The 19,982-nt window shown below is 36.1% G+C and overlaps 1 protein-coding gene and 1 long non-coding RNA gene across 10 annotated transcripts; one reads left to right on the top strand and one right to left on the bottom strand.

Annotated features, from left to right (window-relative positions):
- Nucleotides 1-4,785: 4,785 nt before the first annotated feature.
- LOC122009970 lies at nt 4,786-8,513 on the bottom strand. Of its 4 annotated transcripts, none has more exons than XR_006119743.1 (3): nt 8,184-8,513; nt 7,780-7,979; nt 4,786-5,080 (listed from the first exon to the last, which is right to left on the bottom strand). It is a non-coding gene; the product is annotated as an uncharacterized LOC122009970 (long non-coding RNA). The 4 variants fall into 4 exon arrangements; XR_006119741.1 differs by having other exon boundaries at nt 4,786-5,101; XR_006119742.1 differs by lacking the exon at nt 4,786-5,080 and adding an exon at nt 6,636-6,881.
- An 867-nt stretch (nt 8,514-9,380) lies between these two features.
- LOC122009969 (elongation factor-like GTPase 1) lies at nt 9,381-13,763 on the top strand. 6 transcript variants are annotated; one of them, XM_042566295.1, is made up of 3 exons: nt 9,381-9,699; nt 10,177-10,299; nt 10,501-13,763. In XM_042566295.1, exon 3 carries the CDS (start codon nt 10,584-10,586, stop codon nt 13,674-13,676), a length of 3,093 nt encoding a protein of 1,030 aa, XP_042422229.1. In that variant the 5' UTR covers nt 9,381-9,699; nt 10,177-10,299; nt 10,501-10,583; the 3' UTR covers nt 13,677-13,763. The 6 variants fall into 6 exon arrangements, with proteins under 6 accessions (XP_042422229.1, XP_042422228.1, XP_042422231.1 ...); XM_042566294.1 differs by having other exon boundaries at nt 10,506-13,763; XM_042566297.1 differs by having other exon boundaries at nt 10,199-10,299.
- The last annotated feature ends 6,219 nt before the right edge of the window (nt 13,764-19,982 follow it).

Here is a 19,982-nt window from a genome sequence, read left to right on the forward strand (position 1 = left end):
AGCCGAAGGAAGTGGACTTCAAGGCAACGTGAAGGATGACATGGAGAGGAGCCACAAGCTCGGGTGCATATGAGGGACAAAGGCCGAGGAAAAGGGCTTCAAATGACGACTCTAGAAAGGATGAGTGTGAGTGTGTAACTAGGACCAGTCGATTGATGAAAGTTGCAGTCGACTGGGAGCGAACAGAAGCATTTTATTCGCTAAGCCAACAGCTAGCAGTCGACTGGTAAGTGGTCGTTGGCGACTATTGGAAAAAACCCTGATTCTGCCAAGTAGCCGTTGGCTATATCTAATGGTTGCACCAATCAACTGATGGAAGTGTCAGTCAACTGGTGCACAAGAAATGAGTTGTCTGTTGGTTTTTTCGGGCCGCAAAAACCGCTTTTTGCGTTGCGGAAACCCCGAAATTCCCATGCCACCGGATCTGTGCAAAGAAATAAAATTTCATAAAACTTTCACGTACGAGTTTTCTAAGCCTAGATCTACTTTAGATCTACAAGATGAGAATTTACCCTTGATGCGAAGCCCTTCGCTTAATCCCGTTCATCCAAGGTTCGCCGGATCTCGAGAGTATCAAAGTAGATGTTCCTCTATGTGTATCCACACAAGCAAGAGATGGAGAAACCAAACAAAAGGTGTGCTAGCACCTTTGATGGTCACGGCAAAGAGGAAGAGAGGGATAAGAAGATGAGAAGAGGAAGAAGATGAGAGTTACACAAACACATTCAAAATGCACACCTAATGTGGCCGACCACATCAAAAGGGTTTTAAACCTCTATGGGATACCAAGGGTCACAACTCTTGGTTTCCCTCATGAGGTGGTACACACATGTGCTAATCTTGATGATGTGGCACATCATCATTAGCCTACTTAATGCCAACTCACAAATGATGTGGCAAATGGTCAAGTCAAACTTGACTCTTCATCTTCCTCTCAAGTCAAGTCAAACTTGACCACTTTTCTCCCATGGTTGATCAAATCTAACCATTGGTTCAAGTCAATTTTAATTTAATGAATCTCTATTTATTGAATTAAATTAATTAAATGAGTCTAAGTCCAAATTAGACTCACTTAACACATGAACCAAATTGAGTCCAACTCAATTAGCTTAATTTGGATTACTCTTAATCCAATTTGGTTCATTACATGAACCTAATCCTTTAGGTTCATCAAATGAACCTAATCTCCATCTAATTTCCTTTTGTGTGTGACCCTATAGGTTCTTGTAACGTTGGCAATGCTCCTAAACCCTTTTAGAAGTATAAGTAATGAGTGGTATCTAGCAACACATCATTACTACCCAAGTTATAAGAATGTTGAGATCCAACATCACCTTGTGACTACTAATTGTGACCCCTCACAATATATGACAAGTGTCCTTCTATCCTTGACATCTAGATTGATCAATATGAGGCATAGACCGTGTCATCCTCTAATCAATCTAAATCTTGAATCCCAAGTAGACTCACTCAATCAAATGAGCTCAACATCTCATATTGACTCATTTGGGCATGACCATGCACTTAGTGGTCTCACTCTATCAAGAATAATGATGTCACTCCCGTCATATAGGAGGGATAGATCCCATCTACATCACTCACATCCCTCCGTATAATTTGTTACATACTCAGTAATCGCCTTTATAGTCCACCCAGTTACGGGTGACGTTTGACGAAGCCAAAGTATGTAACTCCTTATGTAGGGAACCATGGTGACTTCAGGTCCAAGGACTAATGTCATACTAATAGCCACATGAGAAAGTATATGACACTCATATAACGATCCATGATACTTTCTCATGGCGGGTCATTCAGTATACATTCTCCAATGTATACCCATGTGTCAACTTGATATCTCCATATCCATGACTTGTGAGATCAAGTCATCGAGTTGACCTACATGCTAGTCTCGTCGCATTAACATTGTCCCTGAATGTTAATACTTGACTAGGAATGATTAAGAGTAGTGTTCCCTATATCATCTCAATATCGATTCAACCAACAGATTGATATAGGTAAGAACCTTCTACTCAAGGACGTTATTATACTTAGTTATTTGGCACTAATACAAGTAAGCATAATAACTATAAACAAATGCCTTTATATATATAAGAAATATGATACAATGAGTCCATACAACAATCATCAAATGATTGACTCTAGGGCTCTAACTAACATTGTCTTGTGATCAACTCTTTCCTCTCTATATATTGGAAGCTTGGGGCATTGAAAGAGGTTACTGATCTTGTTGAAACACTCCTAGTCTTGGCCTCTAAGCTTCCAAAGCCTAACACTCTTCTTCCAATTCCTATTCTCAATCTTGTAAAGAAGAAGAGTGCCTTGTGAGAGGTTGTACTCCACCGAGAAGGAGTAAGCTTTAGCTGGAGATTGTCGGGGACTAATCCACTGAAGAATTAAGGGTTTGTCCACCTCAAGGTCAAGCTATGGAGTAGGAGCAAGCAATCTCCGAACCACGTAAAAGGAATTGTGTTAGCGTTTTGGTATTCTTTCTCTACATTGCTTTTATTGTTTTCTTTAGTTAGTTGTATTTCCGCTTGCACACTAACCTTGTAGAGAAGAAATCAAGTTGGGGGTGACCTAACCTATTCAACCCCCCTTCTAGCCGGCCACTAGATCCCCTACAATGTGTACCAATAAAGATAGAGAATTTACCATCCTTTGAAAATGTATTTGTATAAGCCTTTCATAAGAGGATAACATACCATGAAGAGTTACGAGTGATACTTGATCCATGTGAGTTGTCACACTAGGAACAAAGCTATTACATTGAGGACCCAAACCTGTAAGAACATGCATTAATAGTTCTATATTAGAGACTGAATGTCCAATTACAGCTAGGTTGTTGGCAATGATCTTGACTGATTACATATTGTCATTGATAGAGACATCTCCTCGTTGCACAGACTATAATTGTAGACGAAGTTGGAGAACCCGTGCTTGAGAGTGATATGCAAAAGAATGATCAAGAGTTTTCCAAATCTAACGAGAGGTGTTGAGGCCAACAAGCATAGGAAGTATATGCTTAGTAATTAATGAGATTAACTAAGACAAGACTAATTGATCATTCTTAAACCAAATAACATAGGATGAATCATCTTTTTGAGATGGAGATGAAGTACCATCAATATGGCCAAGTAAATCATGAACACAAAGCAAAGGAAGAAATTGTAATTTCTAAATTAAATAGTTATCATGGTCAAACTTAACAAAAAAAGAAGGAACCATATAAAAAGGAAAATATGTATTTTGTGATAGCACAAGAATTTAGTAGAACTGGAAGAAGACATTTTTTTTATTTCTATTTTATTTCATTTTTTTGTTATGTTTTTTTCTTTTTTTTTTCCTTCATTTTTTCTGCTCTGTTTTTTTCTAGTATTTGTTTTGCTTTTTTCATCTAACGGAACGGAAAAGAAAAATAACGAGGAAGGAAAAAAAATGATCAAAAAAATAAAACGAACAAATAACAACTTTGCCTTATTACGATTGAGTTGTCAAAGTTGCTATCGTCGACAGAAAAGAATTGTTGATTAAATGAGAAGAAAAACTACTATTGCTGAAGTTGTTGTTGTCAAAGTTGCCGAGATTGTCACACTGTAGATAACAAAATTTCGAAAGAAAAAAATTGGGGGAAGTGCATATGACTCTAATACCATATTGAAACTAATAGATGAAAAAAAATAGAATAGAGAATAATTATTTGATATGTATTTACTAAAATTAATAGGTTTATTTATATGAGTTGTCCAAGCAATAATGGAAAGATAAAATACGACATATAATTTATAAACATAGTAATAAACATAATAGATTTGAAAATATTATTTTTACTATTTAATTTATATGATGTTAAATATAATAAATCTTAATTGATTGAAATCAATTCAAAAATTATTTTTGATTATTATCCTCAAGATAGAGATAATTCTTGTTTGGGCAAAAATAAAGGATTTTCTTGTTTTTTTATTCTTTTTATTGGAATAGTTATCTTATTTTAATGTATTATTAAAAAGGCTAACTGCTACGTAATTATAACATCTAATAAGTATATAATTATAAATTCATAACCACTATAATTATACACCACTATAATTAATTCTATAATTTATCTCCTTTATATAAAGATGAACTGTGAGAGGTATTTTAATATGAGCATACTCATCTTATGTTACAATTATAATAATTAAATCTCATGAATACTATAATATAATATTAATTTATATTGATTAGGATGGTAAATGAGTCGGTTAGTCAACCCTCGAGCTCGACTCGACTCAATTTATATTTGTTTAAGCTTGAGCTCGCTCGAGCATGTAGAGTTGAGCTCGAGTTTAATCACTACAAGAAAAAAGCTAATAGACAACGCTTTAAAAGCGTTGTCTATATGGCTGAAAAAGTGTTGTTAAAAACACTGTTGTTAAAAGTCTGCTCAAAAATAACGTTTTAAAAGTGTTGTCGTTTGTAGCAAAAACAACACTTTTGCAACGCTTTAAAAGCGTTGTCATTTTTTACAAAGACAACGCTTTTAAAGCGTTGTCTTTATTAAAGACAATACAAAAAAAGCATTGTCTTTGTTAAAGACAACGCATAAAAAGCGTTGTCTTTTTTAGCAAAGACAATAGTTTCACAATGCATACAAAATCATTATTTTTTTAGTAAAAGATAAGAAATTTTAAACTATTATCTTTTAATACCAAAGATATTTTAAAAGATAAATGAAAATAAATCTATTTCAATCAACAACATATTATTAAATAAACAACTAAGATCAATATACAAAGTATCATCCTTACACTTCTATAACAAACATAATTACTTTCATACAAAGAATTTTAATTAAGAGATACTCAAAACTACTCCTATCGACTACATCTTATTGCATGAACTTAAAGAATCTTGATAGATGCTACTTATCCTCTTGACTTGAATATTCTTTACTCGTTGGCTTTAATCATCTTCTCGTTTAAAGCCCAAAGTCTTCTTAATAGTTCTTCGTCAAAGTACTTTCCAGTCACACCCTTGAGGTTCGGATGCAGTGCCACATAGCATGTAGTTGCTGCTCCTATAATCATCCATATCCGAGCTGTTTAGCAAGAGTTTATGAATACCTCTATTCACCATTCAAAATATCTAAAAAGACACTACATGTGAAATTTCCAAAATCTTAATATTTAATGAAAGGCAACAGGAATAAGCAAACGACATGTGAAATTTCCACAACTAAATAAAACTATCGACTAAACATGAACGCAAATATAGGGAAAGTAAAACCTTGCAGATGACATGTAAGATTGTTTCTGTAGTCCACATGGCAAGATCTAACTGGGATAACTAGTATCTGTTCTATGTAGGTGTTTATAGATTCACAATATTGAGATACAGACTTAATCAAAGTTTTATCACCCAAAACTAACTCCAACAATGATACAAATCCATTCTGTGGGAAAAGAAAAGAATATATGAACAAAGAAAATTCAAATATCGGATAATAGACATGAAATATGAAATAGCAAAAAAAACAAGATTCAAAATATAAACCAATTCAATATACTTACGTAACTTCTAGACAAATAAAAGAACTAACAAATTTAAGATAAAAAGAATTTGAGCAGATTAAATTCTTAGCAGTGTAAATGGGGCATTGTACCCATCGAGTACTATGCGGAACACGCAATCTTGGACATTGGGATTGTCCTTAACTTTAAGGGTGCGTTTGGTTCAAGTTATCACATATAACCTTAGTTATGTGATTACCAGGTAATCACATAACCTTGGTTATGAGGAATGAAACATAACCTATGTTGTTTGGTTTAATTTAGGTAATGCAATAAAACTTTGTTTGTTTGGAGATTTTAGTATATAACCTAGTATGATATTTTATCATATTATCCTTAGTTTAATAAAGTATGATATTTTATCATATTATCCTTAGTTTAATAATGATAATATTGTTATTAATAATGATATATATAAATAAAATTAGATAATATTTTAATTGTTTATTATTATTTTAGGAAATTTTTAGATAATTTAATTAGATTTTAATTAAATCTATTCCATTTATGTGAATTTAATAAGGTTTTAATTAAAATAATAAAGTTAAAAACAAATCTCGGTATCTCCCTCTTCCTCGCGTCGCCTGTTTCTCGCTCACGCGCCGGCTTCGGCTCCCGCCGCCTACCGCCACCCCCCTCGCTCGCCCCCTCGCACCGCCTGCTCTCCCTCTCACGCCGCCGCTCACGGTCCCGCCGCCCCCTCGCACCGCCTGCTCTCCCTCTCACGCCGCCGCTCACGGTCCCGCCGCCCCCTCGCACCGCCTGCTCTCCCTCTCACGCCGCCGCTCACGGTCCCGCCGCCCCCTTGCACCGCCTGCTCTCCCTCTCACGTCGTCACTCACGCTCCCGCCGCCTGCTCCGACTCCCGCCGCCTGCCGCCTGCCGCCATCCCCTTCTCCTACCCCCTGCTGCCACCTCCGATTGGCTCGCTGTTGATACGAGACCGCCCAGATCGACGACCTCGGCTCGCTCCAATCAAAGGTTAATTTAGGAATATTTTTTGCTTAACCTCAGGAATCTGCAAAAACCAAGGCAGATGGAGGTTTTTTGATTCCTGGTGATATGCCCAAATTGATGACGTTTGATGACGTGTAGGAATTGAGAAAAACTTCGGAATTTAAAAAACCTTGAACCAAACACGGTTATCATGGATAACCTTATACAGATAACCAAGGTTATCCATAATAATCCTGAACCAAACACGCCCTAACCTTAATATCCACAGTTGCTTTTCCTTTTAAAAGAGGCAAATTACTGTACTCCTCTGGAATCTCGAAGGGGAAACCATCCACCATATCCTCTTCAATACTGCAGAAATGCAATGTCGTAGGAAGTCTCATCTACAGTGAATGACAAGGTTATATATGAGAACGAAGCATACATGAAGGCTTGCATCAACTTCTAGTGCCAGATTGTCTAACCGTGAGAATCTAGAAAACTCAAGATACATAGTGTCAGAAAGAAAGTTTGCACTGTGATGTGAGGTTGATATAAAGTATAACTATTAAGTGATTAAATAGTTGCACATTGCAGCTTTGCCCATTTGCAATTTGGCAGACCATTTAAACGATTATTAAAAACATTATCAAAATGGGGCTAGAAAATTTGTTTATTCAAGATGATCAACAGACAGTATAGGGATCCTATTTCGGAGGTATGTCGCAACATCCTACAAAAGTATACCTTATTCAAGCAAAGCTTGACACATTTAAGCAATGCTTCTCGAGTATCAACTAAACATTGAGTATGGAGTTATGCTTCAATTCTTTCCTACAGAGATTTCCTATCGAGCTTGATACTTAATTAAGAGTATTATGCCTCTGAACAATTATTTATTCACCAAATCATTCAGGAATCATTTGGTGAGAAAATAAATATTCTAGGAACCAAATTAAAATAGGGAGGTTGAACAATTATCCCATTTCAACAAATTGCAATACTAATACATAGTTTGTTTTCAAGTTCAGGCACAATAATTACAATCATCAACCTTTGAGAGACAGTTTGTGCTTATTATATCATCAACATAGGAAAATAAAAGAAACACAACCAATACATATGAAAACAAAATAAATGGCATGTTACCAAGAAAAGTTTGGTTCTCTTTTTGATAGGAACCAAAGTACAAAATAAGAATTAGCAGCTAAAGTCTATGATTAAAGAAGAAGACCATTGGCCCGTAACTAAAATAGAAGATAGTTCTCACCCTCCAACATATTGTAAGAGTTCCTTCTGCTTTGGGGCCACTGCCTCCCTATCTCTTTGCTGGATAATGCCTTCAAGCTCTTGCATCCCAACAGCCAGCTTTTCAAGCAATTCCTTCCCATGCTCTTTCTTTGTTTCAGATACACCTTTTAGAATCAAAGCCTTCCCTTGTCCTAGAGCACGAGAAGCTTGTCTCACATTCTACCAATAAAGTAGGGAAAAGAATTAGCAAGGAATCCATGAGCAAGAGATTACTTTGAATTAGATCCGCAAGCAAATCCAGACATCAAAATCATGAGTGCCTATATTTCTCATACAAATAAACACATCGCCGAAGTCGTGAGTTGCAGGATTGAAAGTAGCAAATTCAAATAAAACATAAATGCCTGTGCCAAATCAACTTACTCGCTCAGCCGTGTCCAATGCCCTAACGCTAGAAATCTTGAGAGGGCCAGTGCGAGTAGAAGGGTGCGTGCACCGCGGCAGAGAGGGCCAGCACCACCCACAACACCGGCTGGAGTCACGCGTGCCATGACGAGGAGACGTAGCGGAGGTAATCGAGCGCTACATACGAGATCGCCACAAGGCCGAGACCGGCATGCCGGCGGTGAAGATGGAGGAGGATGAACGTCGACCGGCAGATTGAGGTCGACGTTCGGCATGAGAGGGGTGGCGACGTTCGACGTTCAATGTTCGGCGTGAGAGAGGAGACGCACGAAGAGAAGTTGTCTAAAGCCCTAGGCTTCTCTCTTCTCTTCTATAGTGTGACATCCAACGGTCCAGATCTTTCGAAATTTAAAAACATGGTCTTTGATAAAAAAAAAAAAAACATCAATAGACAATGCTTTCCACTCTTTGAAAAAAAAAATACAACTCTTTTCATTAAAAGCATTATAAAAAAGAAAATAATAACGTTTTTTAAAAAAATGTTATCTTTTAAATGTTATAAAATCTCAATTTCCTTGTAGTGAATATTTAATTATAGATTATAGCTTAGTTGGAATTTTTATTATTAATTTTTAATAAATAAATTAATATATTATATATATAAATATATATTATTACATGTTTGTTTGGCTCGACAAACTATCAGTCGGTAATAATTAAACTCAAGTTCGACTTGATTTCTAAAAGCTAGTTCAAATGTGGCTCGAGTTTGATCAACTTTGAGCTCGACTCAAGTTTTGACCGAGCTCTTACCAACGACTTAACTATTACAGATGTATATTATAATAATTATAAATTATAATTTGTACAGCATATAAGTATATAAGTATTGATTAAAGTTGAAGTGTTATTATAATACAATGTTAAGTGTTCATATTTGTTATGGTACAGTTTGTTTAGAATTGATCAGAGTTGCAGTGATGCTATAGTAATTATAACTATAACTATTACCATATCAATTATTTATATTGATTTCATGTTGTAAAAACAAGGATGCCTTTTTAATTTTTGTCAAACTTATTTGGAACTTTTTGCAAATAGTGTAGAATATTTATAGTATTACTTGAGGAATTAACTAAATAATTTTATGAAACTTAAAGAATAAAAAAACCCGGTTCAGCCCTCCGCTAAAATCCCTAATCCATTAGTGGAACGCCTACTTTTCCCCCTCCCCTCAACTCTATTTTGTTCTACAACGCCCCCTTCGCCGCCGCTGGTGGTGCGCCCCCACGCACGGTCCCGAGACGCCCCGTAATCGACCTCTCCTCTCCCTCTTTTGGTCTGCCTCACCTCCTCACTGCTTGAACTCGGCGGCGTTCACATCCATCCACGCGGTGGCGAGTTCGTGTCTGCGGCCACAGAATCGCTGTTGCACTTTTCCTCTATATTCCTTGTATTCATCTTCAGATCGCCGCCTATTTCCACTTGGGCAATCCCACTCACAGGAGAGATTCTGCGCGGGTGCCACTAGTTGGTAAAGCAAACTTCTGTTCTCTGTCACCGCTTCTTGCTTAAAATTTTCGAACATGATATTCTGAAAATTGATCATGGCTGTATGCGAAAATGATTTTTTTGACATTGTACCATTCAATTTTCGTCATCATGCTGAACTTCCAAAACACATCCAAACAATTCTGAGTTATTGAATTCATTGTATATAGTTAATTTCAGTTGATGTTTAAGACGTGACCTCAATTATTTGAAAATTCAGCTCAATTATGAACCAGCTTTGTAACAATCTACATTTCTTTTATATTTTTCTTTTCAATTTTTATTCAACAATGTTATAACTTTTTTTTTTTTTTCCATTTTTTTGTTTGCGTTTTCAGATTCTTTCTGATATAACAGACATTAAAATAATTATGAAAAATTTGGTAATGTACATCACCAGTTGACTTAGAACCACAATCAAACTACATGTTGAATTTACAAACATTACTCTTTCTTACAGATTTAAATTATGGGTTGTGTAGAGTTTAGCACATGCTGAGCAAGTAGTTGAGAAGCATTTTCTGATTTATACAGGAAGAAGCCCCACCTACAGTTTGCACAAGCATCTTAAGCGTCCAAGAAGGTACTCTCATATTGACTGAAGTTATTTGCTATATTGTTTCCCTTTGGATGCTTATTGATCAGAATTTCCATTTATTGTGATATGGCCAATCATCTTCCAAATTCTGTTCTTTTTTTTTTTGTCTCTGATTAACCTTAGATTTAGTTGAAAATATGGATATATATGAATACTTATTTAGCTCTCTGTTTTCATTGATTCAAGTGTAGTCTGCAGTTGAGAGAGGAAGCTGCTGTTGTTTTTCTGCTAATAATCCATATCAAGTCCTATTATTTAACTTCAGATAGATGGGTGATTTGAGCTGCAGTAAGATCCGAAACATTTGCATCCTTGCCCATGTTGATCATGGAAAGACAACCCTTGCTGACCATCTGATTGCTGCATGTGGTGGTGGGGTCCTCCACCCAAAGCTTGCCGGTCGACTGAGGTATATGGACTACCTTGATGAGGAGCAACGACGGGCTATCACTATGAAAAGTTCTTCCATTGCTCTCCACTACAAGGACTACAATATTAATCTTATTGACTCCCCTGGGCACATGGATTTCTGTAGTGAGGTATCAACGGCTGCACGTTTGAGTGATGGGGCCTTAGTTTTGGTTGATGCAGTTGAAGGAGTTCATATCCAGACACATGCAGTCCTTCGGCAGGCTTGGGTGGAGAAGTTGACTCCTTGCTTGGTCTTGAACAAGATTGACAGGCTAATTACTGAACTTAAATTGAGTCCAATGGAAGCTTATAACAGACTACAGAGGATAGTTCATGAAGTCAATGCAATAGTAAGTGCATATAAGTCTGAAAAGTATCTTTCTGATGTCGATTCTCTTCTTGCTGGGACATCTGGGGATGTGGATCAAGGGTTGGTTGAAGTGGAAGATGATGAGGAAGACATGTTCCAACCCCAAAAGGGGAACGTTGCATTTGTTTGTGCATTGGATGGTTGGGGTTTCTGCATAAACCATTTTGCTGAATTTTATGCTTCTAAGCTTCAATTCAGTATGTCAGCTTTGATAAAGGGGTTATGGGGACCATGGTATTACCATACAAAGAAAATGATGATCGTGGGGAAAAAGGGGATAGAAGGTGTTAGTAAAGATCCTCAACCAATGTTTGTGAAGTTTGTGCTTAACCCTCTGTGGCAGGTCTACCAGGCTGCTCTAGAAGCTGATGGAGATATAAGGATGCTTTCCAAGGTTATAAGTTCCTTCAATTTATCTGTACCACAAAGGGAGCTTGAAAACAAGGACAAAAAGGTGGTTCTTCAGGCTGTCATGAGCCGTTGGCTTCCGTTGTCGGACACAATTCTATCAATGGTAGTCAAGTGCATGCCTGACCCTGTTTCTGCCCAAGCCACTCGCATTTGCAGGTTGCTTCCTAAGAGGGAGTTAGTGATAAATAATTCCAGTCTATATGATATATTTTCTGAAGCCGAGAATGTGAGGAAATGTGTTGAGTATTGTGACTCTAGGGCTGATGCTCCATGTATGGCATTTGTTTCTAAAATGTTTGCTCTACCATTTAAGATGCTACCAACAAAGGGTCCAAATGGAGAGTTTTTAAACAATCAACTTACTGGTGAAGCCGGGGAATCTGGTGAGTGTTTCCTTGCATTTGCAAGAATTTTTAGTGGGGTACTGCACTCAGGGCAGAAAGTCTTTGTGCTCTCATCTGTATATGATCCGCTGAAAGGAGAATCCATGAACAGACATGTACAAGAGGCTGAGCTTCAATCTATGTATTTAATGATGGGCCAGGGTTTGTTACCAGTTTCATCAGCAAGTGCAGGAAATGTCATTGCAATTCAAGGACTAGGTCAATATATTTTGAAGAGTGCAACTCTCTCATCTACAAGAAACTGTTGGCCTTTTTCTAGTATGATGTTTCAAGTGGCACCTACTCTTAGGGTTGCTATTGAGCCTTCAAATCCAGCAGACATGGGTGCACTTTTGAAGGGACTAAAGCTTCTCAATCGTGCAGATCCTTTTGTAGAAATAACTGTTTCTTCCAGAGGTGAGCAAGTGCTTGCAGCCGCTGGAGAGGTTCACCTCGATAGATGCATAAAGGACTTGAAAGAAAGATTTGCCAAGGTTAGCTTGGAAGTTTCACCCCCTCTTGTCTCATTTAAAGAGACCATTGAAGGGGAGGGCATTAATTTAATAGAGAATTCAAAGGTCTCTTTATGTTCTACTGAATATGTTGAGAGAACTACCCCAAATGGTAGATGTGTTTTAAGGGTGCAAGTCATGAAACTTCCTAAAACTCTAACAAAGGTTCTTGAGGAATGTTCTGATATGTTGGGAGATTTTCTAGAAGGGCAATCTAGAAAGAGAGATGGAACCTTAGGCTCTCACATTGCTCAGGATGACGGTGAAGTTGTTGGAGTTGTCCGAAAGAGAATACTTGATGCTTTAGAAAGTGAATTAGGTGTTTCTGTGAAAAATGATCAAGATAGAGTTGAAAGGTATCGCAAAATGTGGTCTGAATATTTAGGGAGGTTATGGTCACTTGGTCCTTCACACGTGGGGCCAAATGTTCTTCTTGCACCAGATTCCAAAGCAAGCAACATTTCTAATGTCAGTCTAGGTCAAAAGGGTATTCTTATACAGGGTTCATGTGATGTTTCTAAAAGATTAGGGTTCTTTAGTGATGCTGGTCTAGAATCTGGTACAAGTTCTCTGAGTACTGAAGAAACAGCAGAGGAAACTGAGTCACTGTATCGAGAAGCAGAAGCTCTTAAAAGCAGCATCGTGTCTGGGTTTCAGTTAGCAACAGCTGCAGGGCCTTTATGTGATGAGCCCCTGTGGGGTTTGGCATTTCTAGTCGAGCCTTATCTCTTCCAAGAAAGCTCTGAGGCTTCCAGTCAGTCTGATCAGTATGGTATGTTGAGCGGGCAAGTGATGACTGCAGTTAAGGAAGCTTGTAGGGCAGCAGTACTTCAAAGCAAGCCTAGGCTTGTTGAAGCTTTGTACTTTTGTGAGTTGACTACGCCAACAGAATACTTAGGAGCAATGTATGGAGTTCTTGGAAAGATGCGTGCTAGAGTATTGAAGGAAGAAATGCAGGAAGGCTCCTCCTTGTTTACAGTGCACGCTTACGTCCCTGTTGCAGAAAGTTTTGGGTTCGCTGACGAACTCAGGAAAAGGACTTCAGGCGCTGCTAGTGCTCTGCTTGTTCTTAGTCATTGGGAGGAACTACCAGAAGACCCTTTTTTTGTTCCAAAGACGGAGGAAGAAATTGAGGAGTTTGGAGACGGCTCCAGTGTTCTTCCAAACATTGCAAGGAAGCTTATGAATTCTGTGAGGCGAAGGAAGGGCCTTCATGTGGAAGAAAAAGTTGTACAACATGCAACAAAGCAGAGGACACTAGCCCGGAAGGTGTGATCTGTAACATAATCTATTCGGTGATGATTGTTGTACAATTTCTACAAAATATTCTTGATCAATATATACAAGTGAACAATTAATTTATCTATACTGAGGTAGAAGAATTATGATATTGTCGAAGAAACCAATTTTGGTGATACATTACATCCAATCTTTTGTATTACTTTGAATCTAGTTATTATACACAAGCTTTAAAAGAAAATTGATGTTATATTGCACAATCTATTTGTTTGATTCATTTTATTGCACAATCTATTTAACTCATCTAACCTTCTTTAGAAATTTATTTGATTCATTTTAAGTAAACAATCTGTCCAGTTTAACTCATCTAACCTCCTTTTTTTTTCAACCAACTTACCAACTTAATAATTTAATATATTCGTTACACTTCAAACTTTTCCACTAGATTTATCCAACCCAAAAGCCTACTCCTTAGCTCGGTTAGCACTACGATCTGTTGAACCTGCTAAGCCGTATCAAAACGATCAACTTGCCTAGCTCACCAAGATCACAGGGCCTTGTTAACTTTATAAGCCCACTTGACTAGACGAATAATGAAGTTCAATAACCTCATTCAAATTGCCAAGATCATCTAACTCACCAAAGCTACTCACCTTTTGCAAGGAAGCCTAGTCACCTTTTGCCATCAAGATTACGCTAATCAAATGAAATTAATTAAATATTATAAAAAAACAAATATATTAAATGAAATGGCAATTACTGACAAGAAATTAAACGAAAGCATCTGAAATGGTAAAAAGAAAAAAAAAAAAACAAACAAAACAAAGTAGCACAACAAGATTAGCAATATAACTAGATTATATTATTTAGCAGACTTAAAAACTGCAACCTTGTTCATATATAAGAACAACAAGTATATCAGTTGTTGATTTCTTTCATCTTCTTCCGACCCTCTTCATCCGCAGTAATCAGCCATTACCCTTCTCATCCATCAAACCGAGCACAGCATTAGCTCTCGCAAAAACGCCTAATTCAGCGCTGTGCTCGAAGACAAAGCAGCATCAAGCAGATCAAGAACCTGAAACACGAACAAAGAAAGCAGCATCAATCTCATAGTCAGATGTGATGCAATTATAGCAACGGAAGATTGACCTCTTCTTTATCTATGCCCAACTCTGCCATTTTGACTGGTTCAGAGATTTCCCTTTGAAGTGAAATGACTGCTGTGAGAGAGAATGGGGTGACTACCAGTCCGTCGCTAACCATCTTCGTTAATTCCTTGTAGAAGCTTCCCTCAGGAAAATAATCCTTCGGGTGATGTTTTGGGATATATAAGCCGTGCCTGTTTTGCACGTCTCGACATATAGGCTATAGCAAGGTGAACAACAGGAGTCGCATAGTAACACGTTGCGCTTAGTTTGCAACGGTAGTCACAGGCATAGTACTAGACTTCTTCCTTCTCCACTTCTACAACAATGACTCGATTGTTGCAGTTGAAATATGGCGGAAGCTTAGGATTAAGTAGTCTCTGTTCGCAGCCTCCAACCATGTAACCTAACGTGCCCAATTGCGTTCCAATCCTACATCGACTTCCCAGTTGCTTTTAAAAGAGACATGATTGGACAGAAACTATGATAAAGGATGAAATAATAAAATTATTAATTGCTATGATTTATTCATAGACGATAATTTATAAATATTTATAAGATTCTGTTAATTGATAGAGTGATAAATAAAAATATATCATAAGATTCCTTCCATTGATGGAGTAATAATGAAAGGAATAATTAATAAGTTTTAATTTTATTTTAGCATATTGAATGATTCGTTTTTATCTTGACAAATTCAATGAGAGATCTTTAACGTTGAGTTTACTTCTTACCTTATTGAAACGTTGTTTGGATAATGGCTTAGTAAAAATATTAGTAATTTGATCTTATGTAGAAATAAAAGAAATCGATAATTGTTGAGTTGTTACACGTTATCGAACAAAATAAAAAACAATTTCCCCATGTTTTGTACGAGCATGAAAAATTTGATTTGCTGCGAGATATGTTGCTTCAATATTATCACACTAAATTTTTTGTGCAATATTTGCTACAAGATAAAGTTCAGAGAAAAGTGATTGAAATCAAATAATTTCAGATGTTGTATTTTCTATAGTTTTATATTCCGCCTTAGTGCTTGAACGAGATATCGTAGATTGTTTTTTTTGAATTCCATAAGATAAGATTTCATCCAAGAAATATTACATATTCACTAGTAGACCGACCGTCTGTCTTAAGGAGAGTTTGCTCAATCTGTATCACTATAGATATGTAAATCTCGAGACGATTAACAATATAAAAAAAGATCATATATAGAATAGTACCTTTGATATAGCGAAGTATTCTTTTCACACATTCCTAATTTTATTCAGTGGGAACATGCATGAACTAACAAACATGATTTACAATAAAGATAATACCATGACATATGATAGTGACATATTGTAAAACTTTAACAATGATTCAATAAATATGTGGATAAGACGTCATAGGAGAGGATAAAGTTGCAAATAAGTTGTTTATAGAATTGGTGGAGACCAGACGTGCTCCATCCATTTTAACTCTTTAAAGAAGCCTAGTAATGTATTTCCTTTGAGAGAGAAGATAGCTTTCTCATGTGGAATAAATTCAATACCAAGAAAAAAACAAGCATTACCCAAATCTCGAGTAGAAAATTCTTGATTGAGAAGACTTAATAAAGTTGTGATACCCTTGTGATTGTTGCCGGTTATTAGGATATCATCCATATAAATAAAAAAATATCATAGATCTATCATTATATTTGTGGAATGGATATGAGTCTGTTTGTGATCCAGAAAATCCTTGAGCTTGTAACCAATTGGATCATTAATAAAATCATGCACGAGGAGCTTGTCGAAGACCATATAAAGATTTTTTTGAGTTGACAAACAAGAGATGGAAATTATTGATGAATGAACCCAAGTGGTTGCTATTCCTCAAGATGACCATAAATAAATGCACTTGAAATGCCTAATTATTGTACAGACCAATTAGAACTAATAACAATAGTCTGAAGGATGTAATTTTGATGACTGAGCTAAAAGTATCATTGAAATCAATATCTGGTTGTCGACTAAATCTTTTGGCTACAAGTTGACATTTTGTGCCATTCAAGAGAAACATCAGTTCGATGCTTAAGACGGAATATCCATTTAGAGTCCCCAACATTCATGAAGGGAGTGCGTAGAACTAGGTTCTATATTTTATTGTGAAGATGTGCATCAAATTCTATAGTTATTGCACTATGCCAATTCAAATTTTTGTTCGCTTGTGTAAAACAAGTTGGTTCAATAGATTTTGAAGAGACCACTAGAGTTCATGGAAGGGGATGCCAAGTTGTCATTGGTGGGCAACGTGCATAGATGTCACTTAAAGGAAACATGCGACGAGGAGCATTATCATCTAAATCATTTGTTGATGGCGACGAGGAAGCATGTTGACTTGGTGATTTTGATGATGTACTTGTATTTTCTGAGGATCCAGAGTTAGAAAACATATTATATTCGATTGATAGGGCTTTTGAGATTGGAGCAACAACTTGAGGTGATTCCAATGGTATAGCGGAGTTATCAGAGAGTTCTGGTGCAGGACCTAATAAGCCATCACTTCCAACAAGGTTAGGTGGTATCAAGAATGTGCCACCTATATCTGGAGGAGAGATTGAAGAAGTAGTTGAAAAATGGAATAGAGACTCATCAAAAATAACATATTGTGAAATATATATCCGTCCTGTTAGTATGTACAAGCATCGATACCCATGGTGTAAATTACTATAACCAAGAAACACATTGTAGTGAACGAGAGTTAAAGTTGTGTTTATGGTAGGGTGTAACCATAGATAACATGCATAACCAAATATTCGAAGAAAGGTATAGTCCGGAGTTTGATTATAAAATTTTTCCAAAGGACACTTATGATTGAGTAATAGAGTAGGAAGTCAATTTATGAGATATACTGTAGTGCAAATAGTTTCATCCTAAAATTTATGTGGAACTGATGCATGATGAAGAATAACTAAGGTATTTTCAACTATATGTCTATGTTTGCTCTCAACAAAGTCATTTTGTTATGAAGTGTAAGAACAAGAGACTCGATGAACAATTCCACAAGAGATAAGATGACGATGGAGAGCATGATATTCGTCTCCCTAATCAGAATGAAGAGAGAATATTTTATGATTAAAATATCATTCAACTTAATTTTAAAAATTATAGAATATATCTAATAAATCAGATTTCCTTCTTATAGGGTAAGCTAAGTATATTTACTAAAATGATCAATGAAGGTAACATAATATTGAAAATCTTAGTTAGATAAAATAGGTGTAGGCCCCCAAATATCCTAATGAATTATTTCAAGTAGAAAATTAGAAATATGATCGAATGAACAAAAATGTAGCTTATAACTTTTAGATTCCATACAGGTCCCACATGAATGAGATGGAGAGGAGGTAAAAGAAGTAGGTAAACTGAACCATACCTATTGATGATTGACTAAACCATGCGAAGAGAAGGATGACCAAGTCGAGCATATGCTAAGCTGGTTTATTTGTACGCCCACCAACAAAGGCTTTGATTGAAGAACTTTGAAAATAGTAGAGGCCATTTTTATTCTCCCCAAAAATACAATAGTCTATCTTTTATAAGATAATGATTATGATGAAATTAAAAAAATCATTGTTATCAAAACAAAACTAACGTGTGGATAATAAATTTTTAGTAATAGATGGAACATGAAAGATTTTGTGCATGTGAAAAGTACGATTGGATAAATGGATATATGTGTTTCCAAGATTAGTAATTTACAAACCTAAATCATCGCCTAATTGAACTGTATCTGAGCCATAATATAATATTACATCTATAAGTATATTATAATCTGATGTGACATAATGAGTTATTGTAGTGTTAATATACCATTGAGTAGATGAAAACTCTGGTGTTTACTAGGAGTAGGCATAGATGAGAGGACTTTGGGATAGACTTGTGAAGCAGTTGACTGTTTTGAAGTTGTATGACCATCAATGAAATTTGAATCAAATCGTTTAGGACATTGAATACTAATGTATCTAATTTTGAGACAAATTTGACATTTTCTTCTGAGTATATGACCAATCAAATTTTTTAGAGTATTGATTTTCAGTATGTCCATTGATGTGATAGATTTGACATTATTTTGAACTTTGCCTTTGGCTATGATATTGTTCATTATCTGACATCGTAAATAAAATAAAAAAGGAACAAAGGGATGGGAAAGAGGGCAGCTAGTGGCAGAAAGGGGTGATTTTTGAGGTGGGATTGAAACGGTGAAGACTTCGTTACTTTTTTTTTTGGAAAAGAAAGAAAAGAGAAAAAAACAAGGAGGGATTTAGAAGAAGATTAATAAAGGAAAAAAAACAGAGAATAAGGAAAGAAAAAAAATGAGAAATTTAAAAAAGAATAGAGAGGATGACTTAGCCGGTAAGAAAATAAACTTTGGGAATGATGGAGAGAAAGGGAGAAGAGGAGATTAGTAGCCACCGGCCTCCTCTTTCAAGTGGCAACGATGACAACATGAGGAAGAAGAAAGGTGTTACAATAATGAAATTTGAGTCATTCCAAGAAATCTAGAATTCCAACGATTCATGTGCGAGATCTGTAGAACTTGAAGAAACCAATGGAAAAGACCTTGAGGAGTGTCGTGAAGAAGAAGAGTTTTGACTTTGATACCATGAAAAAGGTGAGATTGAACAGAAATGATGAAGGATGAAATAATAAAATTATTGATTGTTATGGTTTATCCATAAATGGAGAATTTATAAATACATTATAAGACTCCGTCAATTAATATGGTAATAAACAAAGAAAATATTATAAGGCTCTGTCAACTGACATAGTAATAAATGAAAGAAATAATTACTGAATTTCATCTAAGAAATTAATAATGGATTTGTAAAATTTCATGATTTTTTAATTTTTATTGGTTTCTTTATCACTGGTGCCATAATCCTTTAAGATTGTATACTTTGATGAAATGATTGGGGTGGGGGGTGCATACTTCCTGAACTCTTAATTACTATAATGTTGTGTTAATCCACATGGATGCTCCCCGACCCTAAAAGTTCGTCTGAATGTATTTCTGTTTTGAAATGTTCAGGTGTCATTTCATCAAAATCAATGAATTTCTATTAAATAAGATTTGGTGTAACAATGGTTGAGGGTTATGTGATTTATAATTCTGTTCCTTTCTATCCGTTATTCTGATTAGTTAATGTGAGTATAATTTTGATGCATAT

The sequence above is a fragment of the Zingiber officinale genome, chromosome 8A, assembly GCF_018446385.1.
Source record: "Zingiber officinale cultivar Zhangliang chromosome 8A, Zo_v1.1, whole genome shotgun sequence".
In the NCBI taxonomy this organism is placed as follows: Eukaryota; Viridiplantae; Streptophyta; class Magnoliopsida; order Zingiberales; family Zingiberaceae; genus Zingiber; species Zingiber officinale.

Coding starts and splice junctions, on each gene's coding strand:
- LOC122009969 (XM_042566295.1), top strand. CDS start 10,584: ATGGGTGATTTGAGCTGCAGTAAGATCCGAAACATTTGCATCCTTGCC.